The sequence below is a fragment of the Xiphophorus maculatus genome, chromosome 11 (assembly GCF_002775205.1).
Source record: "Xiphophorus maculatus strain JP 163 A chromosome 11, X_maculatus-5.0-male, whole genome shotgun sequence".
In the NCBI taxonomy this organism is placed as follows: domain Eukaryota; kingdom Metazoa; phylum Chordata; class Actinopteri; order Cyprinodontiformes; family Poeciliidae; genus Xiphophorus; species Xiphophorus maculatus.
Window position 1 is genome coordinate 8,481,513 of NC_036453.1, and position 19,820 is coordinate 8,501,332.

Genomic DNA, 19,820 nt, shown 5'->3' on the forward strand with positions numbered 1-19,820 from the left:
TATTTGAGAAGCCCATTAATCTCTATGGCAACCATCCAGGTGTTAAAACACCTGGATGAACCTACCCCTGCCTTCGAGGCTTAGCTCCTCCCCCATTCAGCTCCTTTAGACAAGCCAGCAGCAAATAGCTGAGCTCATTATAGGAGCTGCTGCTCAGAGTGACGCTGGTAAAAACGTTAAAGGGTTAATAGAGGAGCCATGTTAGGACGACTTCCTGGAGGCGGAGCTTCAGAAACAGCAGGAGCTTCTTAAAGAGACAGAGAGACAATTTCAAGGCGTTAATTCAGGAAGTAAAATGTATTAAGTCATATTTGATATGTAGCATTTTGTAACAGCTAGTGGTAACATAGAAAGGACAATCAGACCTGCAGCTGCCATCTGACTCTTAACAGTTTCCATGTTTGTCTTGTAGGCTTGAATCCCCCGGAGGCCAAATGGAGCAGGATGTGGAGAGTCCGGCCGCCGTCAGGAAACCCAAACTGCCCAAGCAGGCCCGGGAGGACCTGCCCAAGCAGCTGGCAGAGATAGACAGAGCAAAGAAGATCCAGCGCTACGTCCAGAAAGACGGGAAGTGCAACGTCCACCACGGGAATGTCCGCGAGACCTACCGCTACCTGACAGACATTTTCACCACGCTGGTGGACCTGAAGTGGCGGTTCAACCTGTTCATCTTCGTGCTGGTGTACACGGTGACATGGCTGTTCTTCGGCCTGATGTGGTGGCTCATCGCTTACCTCCGCGGCGACCTGGACCATATAACTGATGGTCAGTGGACTCCGTGCGTCAACAACCTCAACGGCTTCGTATCTGCCTTCCTGTTCTCCATAGAGACGGAGACCACCATCGGCTATGGATACAGAGTTATCACGGACAAATGCCCCGAGGGAATCGTTCTGCTTCTGGTCCAGTCAGTGCTGGGATCCATCGTCAACGCCTTCATGGTGGGCTGCATGTTTGTTAAGATCTCGCAGCCCAAGAAGCGAGCGGAGACTCTTGTGTTTTCCACCAACGCCGTCATCTCCATGAGAGACGGACGGCTGTGCCTGATGTTCAGAGTCGGAGACCTCCGAAACTCGCACATCGTAGAGGCTTCGATCAGAGCCAAGCTCATCAAGTCCAAGCAGACCAAGGAGGGGGAGTTCATTCCTCTCAACCAGACGGACATTAACGTAGGCTACAACACCGGAGACGACCGGCTGTTCCTGGTGTCACCGCTCATCATCTGCCACGAGATAAACCAGCACAGTCCCTTCTGGGAGATCTCCCAGGCTCACCTGGCCAAGGAAGAGCTGGAGATTGTTGTGATCCTGGAGGGAATGGTGGAGGCCACAGGTCAGTTCACACTCAGGAATTAACAACCTTCCTGCACAATATTTAATTCAATTTAAGATTTCTAAAGGTGACCAGCTTCCTGGAATAGATTAGGATCGGTCAATGGCCTATACAAAACATGTTCATTATTTATCACTAAATCATTCTTAGATGATGAGATTTCAGTCTGATTAGTTCTGCCTATTTGGAGTGAAAATAGCTGCAAACAGACGAGCAATTATACAACTGTACAACTTTGAAAAGCATCAGTGGAGCCTCCTGTTCAACCAGCCAGAATGCAGCAAGTCAACAACTAAACTCTTGTCTTTTCCAGCAACGCATAAAAACCAGCTGACCAAACGCTGGAGGTCAGCCGGGGTTGCTAGGTAACGGTATAATACATGTCGATTGTGACTCAATGATCGGGACATTTTTTAACGGCTCATTTTTCAGACACCATAAAACATGGAAACATGAACTTATTGCCAAAAATGTCTGGGTGTTTTTAAGCGCATGGTCTGATTTAAAAGCAGCAAAACCAAAACGGAAGAAGAAAAATGCGCAAATTGTAAATTTTGCATAATCGGTTCCCTTTGAAACTGATTATAGAAACATGAAAGGTATTTTTATGTTTCAGTTCCACAAAGACTCAAATTCTTATGATGCACATTTTGTTTTAATTCATCAAAAATATGAGCAGTCGTTTATTTTGGTCGCTGTAATTGAAACATGATTGAGTCATTTTTACATTTTGGACTCGAACAGAGTGAGAGTTATTAGGTTTTAGAGAAGATTATTATTATTTAATATAATTACTGCTGCAACTAATCGATTAATACGATGAAAACAGGCAGAATCTGGAGAGCGGATGTTTTCTACAGTTAGTTATTAATCACATTCTAAATTAGTTGATGATTATGTCAACAAATGATTAATCAGATTAACCTGATTAATCATTCAGCCCTAGATATAATAAACATGTTCAACTCTAAAAGATTTGATGAGGCATAATATTTCTACATGTCAAAACCATTTTTCTACCTCTACATATTTGTTTTACATGTAAATATGAATCTTTCTGCGTGAACAAAACAAAAATAGACGACCTGGAAATATTTTCCCTTTGTTTAGGAAATGAGGATTTTTATTAGCTTCATTTTAGTAAGTTGAATTTTGAAATAAGCTCCACTCAGACCTGTTAACAAACAACAGATGTTGGAAAGTTGGACAGTTTAAGATTCTTTAATTTTTTACTGTAAAAACAATCAAAAATATAAAATCCTTTTGTTTTCACAGACATTTTTCCACTTCAGTGAAATTTATGTGTCAATACTGAACAAGCTGCTTTTGATAAAAACAAAAATCCAATTTGATCTGTACAGAAAGTTTCAGCAGCTTTTCTTTACATCATAGAAACACAAAGTCATGAAACAGAATCAACAATCAATCGGGACATTAAGTCGAGTTCCATCGTTAAATTGATTATTGATTACGTTTCAAGTAAAACTCTAACCAGCTGCTTTTAGTCTGGATTTAAAGGATCTCAGTGTTTCTGATGCAGAACCAGAACCAGAACCTGATGGGTCTGGAAGGTTGATCCAGCAGCAGCAGCAGATCTTTAATGTGTTGTGGTTCTGATCCGTTCAGTGGTTTATAAACTAACAGGATTTAAAGTTTATCCTCTGAGCTACAGGGAGCCAGTGGAGGTTCTGGAGAACTGGGTTTATGTCTCTATCCTCCTGGTTCTGGTCAGAACTCCAGCAGCAGCGTTCTGGATCAGCTGCAGCTGGAGGATTGATTTGTTGGGCAGACGCTGCTGCAGGAATCAAAGCGACTGGATGAGTTTCTCTAGATCTCACTGAGATATTAGTCATCTAGATGTTGTTCAGCTGATAGAAGGCGACTTTGTGACCGTCTTTATGTGGCTCTGGAGGGTCAGGTCAGAGGTCAGAGGTCATCACTACTCCAGGTTTCAGGATGATCGCTGGTTTGAGTTGTAATAACTGCAGCTGTACATTGACTCTAGATCTGTAACTCTAGATCTATAACTATAGATGTATAACTAGATCTACAACTATAGATGTATAACTCTAGATCAGGGGTCTCAAACTCCAGTCCTCGAGGGCCGCAGTCCTGTAACTTCTAGATGTGCCTCTGCTGCACCTGAACAGAATAATGAGGTCATTAAGGTTCTGGAGAACCGAGCTACACCAGCAGGAGGTAATGAAGCCGTTTCATTCCTGTGTTTTGTACCTGAGGCTCATCTAAAAACTGCAGGACTGCGGCCCTCCAGGCCTGGAGTTTGAGACCTGTGCTCTAGATCTGTAACTCTAGATCTATAGCTCTAGATCTATAACTCTAGATCAGGGGTGGGCAACTCCAGGCCTCGAGGGCCGGCCTCCTGCAACTTTTAGATGTATCTCTACTTCAACACACCTGGGTCAAATAATGAGGTCATTAGCAGGACTCTGGAGAACTTGACTGCACTGAGGAGGAGATTCAGCTGTTGGATTCAATGTGATGGACCAGGGAGACGTCTAAGAGTTGCAGGACACCGGCCCTCGAGGACCAGGATTGCCCACCCCTGCTCTAGATCTATAGCTCTAGATCTATAACTCTAGATCTGTAACTCTAGATCTATAGGTCTAGATCTATAACTCTAAATCTAGAACTATAACTCTAGATCTGTAACTCTAGAGCTATAGATCTATAACTCTAGATCTATTACTCTAAATCTAGAACTATAACTCTAGATCTGTAACTCTAGATCTAGAGCTATAGATCTATAACTCTAGATCTATTACTCTAGATCTACAACTCTAGATCTATTACTCTAGATCTACAACTCTAGATTGCTCCTCTTTAGGTCCAGAAATTATAACTTCAGTTTGATGAATTTGGACAGAAAATGATTATATTTCTAAATTTATTCTTGTCATCATCTAATAATTCAGACTTTCATCCTCAGAAATCATAAACAGTTTTAAGCTGAAATGATTTGATTGTCCTTTTAGCAGAACTCCTCCCTGAAAACAGATTATAGTTTTATAAATAAAGTGTTTTGTTGACGCCCAGCGCAATAATTAATAATATGGAAAATGATTTAACGGTGGAACAAACTCCAGTCAGAGTTTTGTTTGCTCCTTCTAAGCCCATAAACTCAAACTCTTTCATATTCGGTTCTCCTTTTTCTGCTTTTTCCTCTCCAATGCAGCAGGAAGAGTAAAAACCTGGAACTGGATATTAAAATTGAGATTTATGTGCAGATTAACCCACGGTGTCCAAAATGACTGAAAATGTTTTTTAGGGAAAAGATTCAGAGTTTAGAATCTGTTTTCAGATTATCCCTTAATCCCTGTTTATGTGTCAAATAATCCATATTAGGGATTTTTATTATTTTAGTGATTAATTGGATAAAAATGACTCATTCTGGAGATTTTACATTTAACACTCCTTGTATAATGTTGAAAATATGCAAAAAATATAAATAAACAAATAATTTAATTCCTTTCTTAAATATTTTATTATTTAAATATTTTTAAAACAGTTTCTTAACAGCTTTCCTTCACTGAATGCTTGATCATTTTCTGCAGGTAAAAATACTAAAATGATTAATTTGTCACTGACAGCATCAACACAGCAGGGCTGAGAAATGAACAGATTAATAACTGGATCATTTTACACATTTTAAATCAGATGAAATTAAATATCCCATTTAAAGAGTTCTGGGTAAAACTCATTCTGAGTTTTATGTTGCTGCATTTTTTCCTCCCATCACCTGAACTCTGCTGCTTTTAACTTGCAGCAAGTTTTGCTAAATTAATGAGTTTTTGCCCAGAAACTGGAGGTTCTGCAGCGGGTTGGTTCCAGGGGGTCCAAAGTGACGGGTGACTCCTTGTTAGTATAGTGGTGAGTATCCCCGCCTGTCATGCGGGAGACCGGGGTTCGATTCCCTGACGGGGAGTGAAGTTTGTTTCAGGTCCCTCTTGAAAATGAGATCTAGATCTCAACGGGATTTACCTGATTAAATAAAGGAATTAAAATAAAAAAGTGGGTCCTGGAGGCCCGGCATCCTGCATGTTTTATTCCCTCCCTGGTTTTAGTAACAACCTCCTCAGCAGGTCAGTGACCTTCTAATGATCCATCATTGGATCCAGGTGTGTTAAACCAGGGAGAGACTAGAACATGCAGGATGCCGGGCCTCAGGGACCCACTGTGGGCCCCCCTGGGTTAGACGGAGCTGAAGCAGCCGCACACTTTACTGCTTTAATAAAGTCAAACTCTTTAATATTTAGTTATCATCTTACTGCTTTTTACTCTCTAATGCAGCAGAGATCTTCATAACTCTGACTCCATTTCTGACAGCAATTTTACCAATGATAGTAGCTCAATAGATGATCAATAATAAAAATACAAGCTCACTAATTAAAAGGAAAGCAAAAAAACTCCAAACCAACTTAATAAACAAGTGAAACGATCAGGAAAAATTATCACATCTGAGTGAAGCTGACAGTCAGACATTAACCAACGTTACATGGAAACTATATTCTGCATTTTATGCCTCAAATATTTGATGCTTTCAATCATTTATTCTGCTAATCAACCTGATGATGTCATTTTTAAATTCCATAACATTTTAGAGAATTTTTGCTTCTTTATTGTTCAAATGTTTGATTTTGTAAATAATGTTTACATTTATGTGAGTTATGGATGGGCAGCAAACCTGCTGCCTTGCAGCCAGAAGGTTCTGGGTTCGATTCCCGGCCCGCGTCTTTCTGCATGGAGTTAGCATGTTCTCCCTGTGCATGGTGGGTTCTCCGGGTTCTCCAGGTTCTCCAGGTTCCTCCCACAGTCCAGAAACATGACTGTTGGGTTAATTGGTCTGTATAAGTTAGGTGCGAGTGTGTGTGGTTGTCTGTCTCTGTGTTTCCCTGAGATGGACTGGTGACCCGTCCAGGTGACCCCTCCTCTCGCCCTTTGACCTCTGGAGAGACACCAGCGCCTCCTGACCCCAATGGGATAAGGATGGAAGAAAATGGATGTATGGATGGGCAGTAGTTGCTAATGATGCTAATGTCCTGCACACTTCTGCAGGAGGCTCCACTTCTGCTTTTCAAAGACGTACGGTTTTAGAATAGAATAGCATAGAATTCAACTTTATTGTCATTGCACTGTCACAAGTACAAGCAACGAGATGTAGGTTGCATCTATCCAGAAGTGCTCTACGAGATATAGATATTTATTTACAGATGTACAAGACTATGTATGTATGGACTATAAGGGGTTATAGCAAGAGATATAGATATTGTGTATAAATATAAATATGGGAGCTATATGCACAGATTATACAGAATATATAAGAATGTTAGGGAATGGATTATAGATAAATAATGGCAGATAAAATTTACAGGTTGTATATGTGTGTGAAGAAAACAGTCCGTGATGTGTGTGTGTGTGTGAGGATAGTCCATGTGTTATTGTTGTATGAGAGGATAGGGGAGTACAGTCCTTATAGTTTATGTTTTATATCAGGAGACGTTCAAAAGCGTGACAGCTGTGGGAAAGAAGCTGTTCCGGTGCCTGGTGGTTCTGGTCCGTAGGCTTCTGTAGCGCCTCCCAGAGGGCAGGAGGGAAAAGAGTGTGTGTGCTGGGTGAGTGGAGTCCTTTGTGATTTTCCCGGCCCTTTTCAAACACGGCTTCCTGTAGATGTCCTTGATGGCAGGGAGCGTTGCCCCGGCGATATACTGGGCAGTTTTCACCACCCTCTGCAGCGCCTGCCGGTCGGAGACAGAGCAGTTCCCGTACCAAGCTGTAATACAGTTGGTGAGGATGCTGTCAATGGTGCAGCGGTAGAAGTTCGTGAGGATCTCTGAGGACAGGTGGTTCTTCCTCAGGGTCCTCATGAAGAAGAGGCGCTGATGCGCCTTCTTAATGAGTTTGGAGCAGCTGGTCGTCCAAGTCAGGTCCTCGGAGATGTGGACTCCCAGGAACTTAAAGGTGTCCACACGCTCCACCACTGTCCCCTTAATGTGGATGGGTGGATGTGGGTCAGCGTTCCTCCTGAAGTCCACGATAAGCTCCTTGGTCTTCTCGGTGTTCAGCTGCAGGTTGTTTTTGTCGCACCACTCAGCCAGACGGTCTACCTCCTCCCTGTAAGCGGCCTCGTCATTATCTCTGATGACGATCACCGTGGTGTCGTCTGCGAACTTGATGATGGCGTTAGAGCCGTGGACAGGTCTGCAGTCGTAGGTGCCGATGTGGTGTTAGCTTTAGCCTAGCTCGCACCCCTCCACACTTACCCCGCCTTTGTTTACGTTCTCGTCGCGGCCTGCGTACACTTCCACCCGGCCGGGAGAAGTGAGCAGCCTCCGGTGTTCTGGAGATCTCTGGGATGAGTCGGAGATCGGAGATCATAGAGTCAAAATTGTAGCTCCAAAGGTCCAGAAGTTCGTGTCTGCTGTAGCGCAGCAACACTGCAATTCTGAAAAAAAAGTCCAGTCATGAATAGATAAAAAACCATTAAAGAGCAGATTCTGGAGAGAGCTGAGCCTCGCGTTGTTCACGCGCCGCCATCTTGGTCATGGGCGGGTTGGTTTCAGGGGGACCAAATTGCACATCTGATTTTTTACAGTGAAAACGTCGATCAGACTGAAATCTGATTGTCTGAGATTAATTTAGTGCAGAAATGTCGTTTAGGCCATAGATTTATGCTAATGTCACCTTTCCTTTGATTTCTACCATGTCAGCGGTGATATATGACGTGTTGTCGGTAGTGTCTGATCCTGGCTATGTCTGCAGGGATGACGTGTCAGGCCAGGAGTTCCTACGTCAGCAGCGAGATCAAGTGGGGTTACCGCTTCATGCCCGTCCTGACGCTGGAGGACGGCTTCTACGAGGTCGACTACAACAGCTTCCACGAGATCTACGAGACCAACACGCCCGCCTGTAGCGCCAAAGAGCTGGCCGACACGGCCGCCCGTGCCCGGCTGCCCCTCACCTGGTCGCTGGCCAGCAAGCTGAGCCAGCAGGGGCTGGCCGAGTCGGAGCAGGACAGCGAGGCCGAACCGGAGAGCCAGGAAAAGGTGGCCGAGAGGAACGGGGAGATAGCCAACCTGGAGAGCGAGTCCAAAGTGTAGCGAGAACCAAGCGGCTCAGCGAGCGCACTGCGGGAGGGAGAACTGTAGAAATCCTTCACTAGATCCGCTTTTCAGATTCCCACCTGGAGAACCAGAACATGTAGACATGAGGCCACAGCTGGACTGAGAATCCTCTGCATGTTTCAGCTGTCATGTGACGACTCCTCAGATCCCTGTTATTTTTTCTAACCAGATATTCCTAGGGGCATTTGCAGAAGTATTTTTGTACATATTATAAGCAGTTTTGGATTCTTTGTTTTGTTTCTGTGTGATTATCTACAGGATGTTTGATACTACTACCTTTAGGTTAGTTCTGTATATATTTTATGCCTTACTGTATGTATAAAGCTTTCAATAACCTTTTTTCAGAAATATATCTAAGCATGTAACAGTTCATTTATCTGGTATTCTGCACAAACTGAACGACATTAACGCTCTGAGACAAACATGGATGGATGCAAGCTCTAGTGAAACCAATGAGGAGTTCTTCCCCGGATGAAAAGTGTGTGTTTATGATTGAACTAGACCAAGCCATGACTCGCTGCTTACAGCTGATCCACTTCAGACAACGGCCCTTTAAAAATGCATCTTGTCACTTTTTTGCACACTGGAGACTTCCTGTCAGGTGCAGGATGTTAACTGATGTTCTCCATATTTTCTTCACGTGTTACCTAAAATCATAGACAATAATAAACAGTAAGCTCCTTATTATGCACATATTTTGCTTGTTTTCATTTTCACAAATCGTTCTGGTTAGTAGACTTCATATGATTTACTCTTTGAAGCTTAAAGCTAAAGCACTTTGAAATGCCTTGCTGCTGAAATGTGCTATACAAATAAAATTTGATTTGATTTTTTGATTTTAAAGTTCAAGCTAATAGACTGTAAACAATTAATAGACTCACAATTAATTGCAGACTAATGGATTATTAGATTAAGATGAGTTCCAATAGATTAACTAATGTCCGCTGTTAGACCTTGTTTCAGTGCTGTACTTTGGCCGCCATCCAGCAGAGGGCGCCGCTGGTCGTCCTTAAAGCGAGACGTTAATGCAGCAGTAAAGATGGCGGACTGTCCCGGAACCGGAAAGAGAAACTTTCCGAACAGAGTTCGGTGTTGGATGGAAGTGAACTTTATTCGGTTCTGTTTCTTTAAGCTGCTGCAGTTTCAGCTTCGTGTCGCTCATTCAGACGAACAGCGGAAACTTTTCAACCAGCAGCTGCGAAGACGGAAAGTTTAAATTATTTCATTTTTCTATTCAGCAAAAGCTAGGAGGTTGCTGTTTATTTATACGTGTTTAAGTTGTCTAATAATGTGAGAAAACAACGATTTTCTGTTTATTCAGTCAGTAAATTAAAATTTTATGTTTTAATTTATGCATATTGTGAAAAATGTAACCCTTTGTGTTATGGAGAGACGGTCGGCCGTTTTGATACAAGAGAAAATTACAATTTTTAAGAAAATGGCCGTTTGTCAGTTAAACATTAATCGATCGATAAGCTGAATCAACTTTAGATTAACTCAATCAATAACTTGCATCCATAAAACGAAGATAACAGTAAATACAATGACACAGCTCTTAAACAAACTTGTCTTAAATGAAATACAATATTCTTGAGCTACCCTGAAAGAGGGAGCCTTGTTTTTAGTTTTTTTATTATTATTATTTAAATTGAGGACAAAAGGCTCGACTGATGGACTTCAAAACATCCACAGGTGCGATGAGGATAAAAGATGGCGGAGCCGGAAACAGCCGGGAGAGGTCAGAGGTGACAGAATCAAGGGTTTGAGATGGACTTTAGAAATAGCTGGAGTGCCTCAAAAATTATACATGCATGTAGCCACAGCTAAGCTGTGAAATAAACTTAAAGTCAACATCTCAGTTTTTGAAACTGTTTTAAACATTTTGTTTGTTTTACAAAATTCTATTTTTGCAATTTTTATAAAATAAATTCACCTTAAGCGTTTTTCAATTTAGATTCAAAAACATTTTGTTTATTCAAAAGGAAATTAAATGTTGTCTCATTTAAGTCAAATATCTTATATAATATCTGTGGCGGTGATGCTGTTGGCAGGACGGATCTCTGGTAGCAGTCAGTCTTACAGCGACTCTGAAGAGGCCTCTGACTGAAGCTGCTGTTGCAGGATTCCTGATGCTAACAGCTCATTTCTCACCAACTAGACGACACTCTGCGTTTATGCTACAGATTTGGGCAAAATTTTATGATATTCCACTAATGTTAAAAAAAAACTATTTTGTAATTGCAGAGTTTATGCAAGTTATAAAATTACATGCGAATAAGATTATTAACACAATAAGTCATTAAAAAACAGCAGCCCCATCCTCCTCCTCCCACTTCCTGTTGTTTTCTTCCTCGTAGTTTCCATCAGTAGTAACGTCCAGTTGCTGGTCATGTGACTCGTGATGCGAACAAACTTTCCATTGCAGTTTAGCAGAATACGCCAATTCTGATCACAGTCGGAAAATAAAACTAAACATCTTTTATTTTTAAAAGATCAAAACTTTGATCTTTGTTACGCGTTAGCGCGGTGTCGTCACGGTTACGCGTGAGCGCGGTGTCGTCACGGTTACTTGTGTGCGCGGTGTCGTCATGGTTACGTGTGATCACTGTCTGACAGTTTGGAGTTAAATCCCTCCAGCATCTAAACCGGTCGGGATTTTTATCCAAATGTGCAGAAGAATTTTTATTTGAACAATTCCTTGACATAGTCCACACTTATGTATTTTTACATTGCAAAATAATTACACATACAACTTTCAAATATGCGTAGTCCAGATCCCTCCTCCCCCTACAGAGAATCAGGGCCGATTTTCCAGGTATAGATTTACGGAGGACCATCTTTTATTCTAAATGTCTTTCTGTAGTCTCAGAGTTGCTGTTAGTTCTTCCATCAAGTTGCCAGTCCTCAGTCTCTGGACCCATTGCTCTAGGGTCGGTGGATGTGGTTTCAGCCAGTTTGCAGTGAGCTAACCCTAACACCAGGACTCGCAGCATATATTTTGTATTGGTATCTTCCGCCAGAAGTTTAGCATCGTCTAGGACCAATCTGTGGATTTTAAAAGGTTGTATTCAAGTTTAATATTTTTCCTATTTCCCTTTTTATCGTTTCCCAGTATCATTTCACCTTAGGACATTCCCAAAATATATGGGAAAAATCTCCTCTCTGTCTGCACTTCCGCCAGCAGAGGTCGCTGGCCTTACTATCATTATCGGGGTTCTAAAAAATCTCATTCTTATTTACTCAGACATTTATGCCATTTACCCTATGCAGAAGAATTTTGACCAAAATAATTAACAGAAATTTGCTTTGATGGCAGCAGGAGTAAAATCAGTTTATGCCTTTTTACAGTGAATAGTTTCATGTAACTTCTTTTAACAAACAAAAACTTTAACTTACTGCAGCATGTTTAGCTGGACATTATGAGGCAAAGTTAATCTTGACAAAGTTTTTGCATTAATAATCTTTATTTCACCAAAACGAAAATGTTTTGACCATTTGTGAAATATTAAACTAACCCTTTCATGTTAACCATCCTTTTAAAGAAAAGTCATTTAGTTCTTACTTCTAAACACATTTTCATTTTAACATTTCAATTAAACGGTTTCTGTTACAGTTAGTGACATAAATTTCAAGCTTATTGCCCCACTAAACATATTTAACACTTAAGTCACAAATGCAGAAATTATGTTTTTATTTTTAGAAATTTCTAAAACAATTCACAATAATTCAACAGGAAATCTGCTCTATTGTCAGCTTTGGTTTTAATACATTTATTTTATTTGCTTCCAAAGAAAAGGTTATGTGGCACACAAATTAAAAATAACGAAATGGGAAACTCATTTGCAAATTCTGTAATTTCTCATCAAACAAAAGTAAAAATCAGTTAAAATCCCTCTATTCACAAGCTAAAAACAAAAATGTACCATAAATAAAAGTGAATGTTTTAAAGGTGTTTTTATGTTCAGTTTGAAATAAAACAAAAATCAGAATCATTTTATTAAGACAAAGTGATTCTGAAATGAACCAAAACAGATTCAGTCACATAGATTTAAACTGAATGTATATTAATGCAGAAATATTTGAACTAATCAAATATTCACAGATTCACTTTATTGGACTTTAACAAAGTGCTAAATGTTTACCCCGGATCAGTGATGTCATCTGGGCGCGATGACATCACTGATCTACAGAAGGAGATCATCGGCAAAAGAAAAATAGATTTCCCAAAAATTAAATCTTTTAAAACCCCAAATTTGATTAATCAATGAAATGGATTGATCGCCAGCTGTGTGACGATCTGCTGATAAATCAATGAAACTGAATCAGTTTTCAGGTGTTGCTTCCAGTTGCAGGTCCGCCTCCTCGGCGCCGAGGTCGGATCTAAAGTTTTCAAGTTTCCTCTCTAGCCGACGAACATGCGGGGCTTGATCGGCGCCGGCAGGTTCTCGCCGTCCACGCTGTTGGCGTCGATGGCGGAAGCCTTGGAGGCCTTGGTGTCCAGAGGATACCTGTCCAGGATGTGGCGGACGTCCCGCCGAACGCCGTCGGTCCAGGTCAGGAGGTCGGCCCGCAGGCCGAGCGCTGCCGCCGTCACGGCCTCCTGCCGGGCGCTCAGACCCGACAGCATCTGCAGGTTGTGGCTGAGCCGGGCCAGGACCGGACCGGCGGCACCGCTGACTCTGGGACCGCCGTCGGGCCGTCCGTCCTCTGAGCCGCTGCGTCGGGGCGAGGCGTGACCCGACATGTGGCGCTCAAACTCATCTTGGGAGAGGTTGAGAGACTGAGCGTCCAGCTTCTCGATGAAGGCCACGGCGCAGCACTGCAACACAGACACAACCGTTAGCGCTGAGCCGTCCGCCCGCAGCTAGCTTCAGCCGCTAACTAGCTGCAAAGGCGCTAACTAGCTACTGTGCTAACTAGCTGCAATTGCTAACCAGCCTTCTGATGCAGAGTTTTCTCTGGTCTGAACAGGAAGTGATGGGCGCCATCTTGGTAGGTAAAGCATGGTTTCCTGACCGACTGGTAGAAAATCTGCTGACACGTTTAAATTTGTCTAAACAGCAAACTTGAATTTAATTTGACTTTATTTACAGTTTCACTGGATCCTGTTCTGTTCTGGGTGAATCTGAACTGTAACTTATGAACTCAGTTCCAGTTCACTGAACCGAACAGATTCAGTTTCTCTTTTGATAAACGAGTGAGGAGTGAAGCGGACCAGGTTGGTGAAGTAGTATCCGTCCTCTCCAGTCATCAGCCGGCTCGGGTTGCAGAAGCGGGTGATGTACTGGATGTTGGACTGCAGCCGCGGCGGGTTTGCCTTCAGCACGATGTAGATGAGCGCCGGCAGGAAGTCGTCGGCGGACGCCGGCTCGTTCTTGGTGATCCTGATGGCGCTGAAGATGTGTTTGCTGCAGCGAGTGATGCAGGCCAGCTTGTCCCGCGGAACGCGCTTCGAGTCCATCTCGATGATGTCTGCAACCAGACCACAGGTTTCCCTGCCTTCAGTAGCAACGCTGTCGCCATGGTTACCGCTTATTAAAACTGATCATTATGATTTACAGCCATTTAACAAACAGCCCCATCGCATTAAACTGGAACAGGGAGGAAACGTTTACAAATGTAAATCATAATATCTGCAAAGCGAGCTGTAAAGTTCTAGAAATAATCCTAATTATTTAACTGGCTGATGGAATCGTTGTTTCTCACCTGTTATGGCTCTGACCACGTTTTCTGACACTTCGGCCGTTTCTTCCTCCACGGACACACACAGCATCTGGACGGTGACCCAGTGCAGCGCCCTGCAGACACACGAGGCTAACCGCGTCAGGCTAACGGCTCAGTGCAGCGCCCCCTGGGGGATAACAAGGCTCAGCACGGTGCGTGAAGTGCCACCTAGGGGACGCTGACATGCAGTGTGCAGCTGTTCTCGCGTAGAAACACGGAGCTGAGCTTTAAATGCTGCTGGGTAACAAAATGCAGACAGAAACTTTCAGACGGAGTTTCCTGAGACGAACACGAGTTACACAGGAAGTGATGAAGGTGATGCTGAGAGCGATGAAGAGCTGACCTGATCCGGTCCTGGGTTGCCAGGTCCTTCTTCTCATCGTCCGTGGTTTCTGGACAGAAGACGCTCTTGTACAGGCGGGTCATGATGTATTTCTCCACCTGGTCCATCACCTGATCCACCGACTCTGACGACCCTGATGAGAAACCCGGTGAGACGCTGCTGCCACCTGGTGGCTGGCTTAGGTCACGCTGAGTCATTCATCTAGAATAATTACCAGGTAGCGTTGCTGCGCTCACCTTTAAAATGGCTCATGAGGCGGTCGGCCAAACTCTGGTAGAAATCCTGAACGCACTCCGACAGCTCGTCTGCTCCCAGGTCCTGTCCAGAGCAAACACAACGGCTAGTGGCTAACGCAGCTAACTGCTAACACTGAACACACAGAACTACAGTAATGCTAACAGCTAGCGGCTAATGTTAAGCACACACAGTCATGCTAATAGCTAGCGGCTAACGTTAAGCACACACAGTCACGCTAATAGCTAGCGGCTAACGTTAAGCACACACAGTCATGCTAATAGCTAGCGGCTAACGTTAAGCACACACAGTCACGCTAACAGCTAGCGGCTAACGTTAAGCACACACAGTCATGCTAACAGCTAGCGGCTAACGTTAAGCACACACAGTCAAGCTAACAGCTAGCGGCTAACGTTAAGCACACACAGTCATGCTAATAGCTAGCGGCTAACGTTAAGCACACACAGTCACACTAATAGCTAGCGGCTAACGTTAAGCACACACAGTCAAGCTAACAGCTAGCGGCTAACGTTAAGCACACACAGTCACACTAATAGCTAGCGGCTAACGTTAAGCACACATAGTCACACTAATAGCTAGCGGCTAACGTTAAGCTGTCTCTTTAAAAGAACCCTAAACTTTTCATTAAACTCATTTTTATTTTTAAAGTTTTTTATTGATCTGATCAGATTTGAACGTATTAATTGGATTAGTAGTAATAATCACAATTATTCGTGGTTAATAATTATTCAAAGAATCGTGAACTAACTTAGTAATCATAGCTGGTTAGTAAAATAATTTGTAGCCATTATAATAATTGGGTTAGATGTAATATTGTTTTAATTGTCAGTGAAATAATAACCAGAAATAACGACTTTCAAACAACCATTTGTGTGAAATTTCCTGAAATAAATGTCCAATTCTGACTAACTGGTTGGTTGGTTGGTTGGTTGGTTGGTTGGTTGGTTGGTTGGTTGGCGGCTCAACGATCCGTCCTCACCTTCTTGCTGGACATGCTGACCAGGAAGGCCCGGCACTGCTTGTGGATCTCTCTGCCGGGTTTGTGAAGGTTCTTCAAGAACTCCACGAAGTCTTTGGACACCTGGTCGGAGTCGAAGCTGGCGCGGCGGCTGATGGACGGAGACGCCGACTTTCCCTCCGGAGGCTCTGATCAGAAAAAGGGATTATCATTCGGACTTTCTCTCCTTCAGAGTTTCCTGTAAATGGCTGAAACAATTAATAGCATTAGTCGCGATTAGTCTTAATACATCAATTATTAAAATCAACTAATTTAGTCATAGATTAATTAACTGTAGAATAAAAGAGAAATAAAAACAAACACAACTGAACCAGAAAAGAAAAGAATTATGAAAAATATTCACCATCAGATGGAAATTATTCTGCTAATTTTAATTTATCATTGATTAATTGCTTATTGCAGCAGGTTTAGCTGTAAAACACAGGTATCAAACAAGATGGCCGCCTCGGGTGATGACATCACCCTGAACTACAGAAACCCAAAGAGTTCATGGTGGAAAATAAATCCAGATTTTCCAGGAATTAAATCTTTCTAAACCAATTTACTACCTAAACTGTGATCAATTGACAAAACTGATTTATTGCCCCGTTTGTATCACGCTGTGAAAATAAAAAGTTTAAAAATGGAGCCGATCCAATCAGCAGCTGAGTTCAGACGCAGACAGGCGAAGCGGGACAAAGCGAGCAGCACCTTTCTTAGTGGCGGTTCGAGACGAAGGGCTGAAGAACTTCTTCACCGTTGTCACTTTGCGAGTTTTCTCGTTGGTTTTCTTCTCCTCAAACTTTGAGAACGGGGTCAGCGCGGTGTGACCCGCAGCGTGACCCGGTGCAGCCGCGCCGTGCGCCACGTGGCTGCTGGCGTACGCCTCCTCCTCCTCTCTCTGTAACCTGCGGCGGGGAAACGTTGAGCCGGGCGCACTGATCTGAAACGGCGGCCATGTTCGGCGGCTGCTCTTACTTTTCCGCCAAGGCCCAGTCGTCCTGGATCTGCTTCTGCCGGACCCGCTGGTACTCTTCCCGCCAGCACTTGGAGCACAGGCCCTGCCATGCGGCGTTGCCATAGTAACCGCATCCTTTTTTGCACAGCAGGTCCGACTGGTCGACGTGGATGCCCCGCCGCTCCGTCCGCTGACTCATGGTGGCCTGGAGAGGAAAACGCTCCGCTTGTTTGGCTGGTTTGTGTCTCAGTTTGAACTAAAATGTTCTTTAATAACTTCCTCTGCTGGAAATAAACACAAACACTGAAACTCATCAATAAATGACTGAACTTCCCTTCACAGAGCTTCAATCTGAACTTTAGGCAGTAGAGTCTGGTGTTTAACGTCTGTCTATTCTACTCATTCAGGTTATCTTAGACATTTTGAAGAAAAATAATACTATGGTAATAGTATAGGGTAATACTATCTATTATTACTATGATAATAGTATCTAAATGTATTTAATTTGAAACACTTGCTCCTTTTATTTGCGTTTAGTGTTTCTGTGCTTTTCTTTCACCTTGATGCTCTGGTTTTATTCCACTACATGATACTGAATGTTCATTAATTTATCAAATGAATGAAATGAGGAGAGTGTTGCTTTACTGCCATCTAGCGGTGAACGTGTAGATAGCGGCTTGTTCCAACCATCTTTAGGACAAAATCTAGTTTTTATTCTCTTCCTTCCTCTTTTGCCAAGTTGACATTGGAAAACGTTGACGGAAATGAAAAAATGAAAAAGTAAGTTCCTCAAGTTGTGAACAGTTTTAGTCTATAATGCCTGTTTTGTTTTAGGAAGTGACGAACTGAGGAGGAAATGGAAATGTCTCCGAATCTACTAAGGTCACCGAAATGATCAACTATTTCTTTAAATTTCTGCTTAATCGGCTGTTTATCATCCCGGTTCCACTGAGTTCAGAAGATTTAGTTTAATTTGATTAACTATGTAGCTGAATTGGCTTCTCAGATTTCTTTGCTTTTATTGAAATTATGTCTCTAAATTACTTTATTTGTTTTAAATAAATACTTTGTAGTTAATTTCCTCTGTTATGTTATAGACATAGTACACAGTATGAATGAAATGATTCTTAACATTTATCTAAAATAACTGTTATTGATCAAGTCCAGCACCACTGATGTTGTACTAATTTAGTAATTTTAAGCTCCTGCAACATAAAAGGTTTATTTTAAAGCTGAAAATGAATAAAGTTCACATAAATAACATCACTTTGTCAAAAACGGTCCGGATGATTGAGGCTTTGTTATTCTTCTATCAACCCGGCAGAGACTTTCAAAAGTGACATAAAATGATGTTTATTCTTCTGCTCTCTATAATAAGAGTTAGGATGGAAAACATGTAACATCAACTAAAGCAATGCTAGTCAGAAGAAATAAAAGAAGGTTAAACCCTCCAAAAATCCGCCTGTTTGCTCCCAGAAGGGTAATTAATGAAAATGTTATTAAAGCACTTAACGATTTATAATCGCATGATTTAGTCAATAAATGATCCATTTAAATCATTTAGAGATCTGCATTTACAGCTTTTCAGCATTAGCTGCGATCTGCTGGACTTTAAGGACTTCTGTTGTAATTGAGTTAACTTTATTACACTTTATAGATAACCTATGATTTGTCGCTCGGTGAATAAACGTATATCCTTCATATATTTGTGTCTTCATTAATTTGCTCATGTCTGGGACATATTTCCTACAAAGTAAGGGTGTTTAGGCGGCTAACAGATTTAGCTCTGATTTAGCAGCTAGTAACGAGTCCTACCGGCCTCCCCTTTAAGGCCGAATACTTACATTTTGTCGGATTAAAATGTTATAAACCCGTTGATCCGCTTGGCTACTCACCTGTAATGTTTTCACCGAGAGAAACTGAACGAACCAACTCCCCCTCTGCGTCCCCGACCGATGACGGGGCACGCTTCGAAGAGGCGCGCAATGACGTAATCGCGTTGAGCGAAGCGCGTCCGATGGGTTGTGGCCCAGAAACGTCTGTTTATCGGTCAGAGCAGCTTCACCAATACGAGTTTTAAAACTAACCAGTGTTTCGTGGCTGCGATTGTTGGTGATTTCCTTGTGTTTGCGGTCCAATTTTTAAACGTTTGGTCAGTGACGTCACGAAACCCAAGCAAATGATTCCGTGACGTATAGACCGAGAAACGAAACATCAGGATATTATGCCGGAAGTATGGCAGAATTATTTCTTCTGTTTTTACTTGCAAGTAAAATATTAACAGAATTCTTTGAAATTAATTAAAATTGGGTATTAGTATTTAAAGTAACCTTGTCATAATGCAATAAGTTTCATGCTAGAGTCACAGGAGAACCGTTACGCCTTTTTAAAGGAAACCTCAGGGCCGGCCCAAGGCATAAGCAAACTAAGCAGCTGCTTAGAGCCACCAAGGGGCCCCCTCAGTGGAGCTGATTTTTTTTTTTTTTTAGTATTAACTTCTATGTCATTATAATATCAAAAACACACAATTTCACTATGAAGGATTTGTTTTTACAATAATATATATTTGATAATGAATGTAGAAATCTTTATTTTATGGATAAAAAGAAAAAATAAATAAATTGCTCTTGGGTCTGTCAGTCAAACGTCTCACTGCAGAGCAGAAGAGGACAGAGATGATTTTTAAACCTTTGCTGATGAAGATCAGATCAGCTTCACATGTAAGAATCAGCCGATCACGATGCCCCAAAATGAAGGAAATGGGCTCCCAGAAATCAAGGACTTGATTTCTGGGAGCCCTAACCCTAACCCTAACCCTTACTTTTAATATAAGTAAAAGTATCTTATATTATACATGTATATAATGTAAACAGCACTGCTAGAGATGCAATAAGTTTATAGCAGGTGTGTGAATGACCTAATGATCAGACTGCTGACTGCAGCTGGTCCACACTGTTAGCAGAACTAGAGGGCCCCAAAACCACATTTGGCTTAGGGCCCCATGGAGGCTAGGGCCGGCCCTGGGAGACTTATTAGGTAAAATTTATATTTTGCACGTTTTTGTTCTTCCAT

At 42.2% G+C, this 19,820-nt stretch overlaps 2 protein-coding genes across 5 annotated transcripts in view; one reads left to right on the forward strand and one right to left on the reverse strand.

Annotated features, from left to right (window-relative positions):
* Positions 1-9,158, forward strand: part of kcnj6 (potassium voltage-gated channel subfamily J member 6) — a 30,621-nt gene extending 21,463 nt beyond the window's left edge. For both annotated transcript variants that reach the window (XM_023342773.1, XM_023342774.1), the window contains exons 2-3: positions 413-1,332; positions 8,110-9,158. In XM_023342773.1, coding sequence (XP_023198541.1) covers positions 435-1,332; positions 8,110-8,447 — 1,236 coding nt within the window. In that variant the 5' untranslated portion in view covers positions 413-434 and the 3' untranslated portion in view covers positions 8,448-9,158. The remainder of the gene's footprint in view (positions 1-412; positions 1,333-8,109) is intronic.
* Positions 9,159-12,145: 2,987 nt separating this feature from the next.
* Positions 12,146-18,733, reverse strand: rabgef1 (RAB guanine nucleotide exchange factor 1). 3 transcript variants are annotated; one of them, XM_005816610.3, is made up of 9 exons: positions 18,644-18,733; positions 16,769-16,953; positions 16,502-16,698; positions 15,773-15,939; positions 14,775-14,856; positions 14,539-14,671; positions 14,178-14,269; positions 13,687-13,943; positions 12,146-13,290 (listed from the first exon to the last, which is right to left on the reverse strand). In XM_005816610.3, exons 2-9 carry the CDS (start codon positions 16,945-16,947, stop codon positions 12,874-12,876), a joined length of 1,524 nt encoding a protein of 507 aa, XP_005816667.1. In that variant the 5' UTR covers positions 16,948-16,953; positions 18,644-18,733; the 3' UTR covers positions 12,146-12,873. The 3 variants fall into 3 exon arrangements, with proteins under 3 accessions (XP_005816667.1, XP_023198439.1, XP_023198440.1); XM_023342671.1 differs by having other exon boundaries at positions 16,769-17,032; positions 18,644-18,680; XM_023342672.1 differs by lacking the exon at positions 18,644-18,733 and adding an exon at positions 18,593-18,621.
* Positions 18,734-19,820: the final 1,087 nt, after the last annotated feature.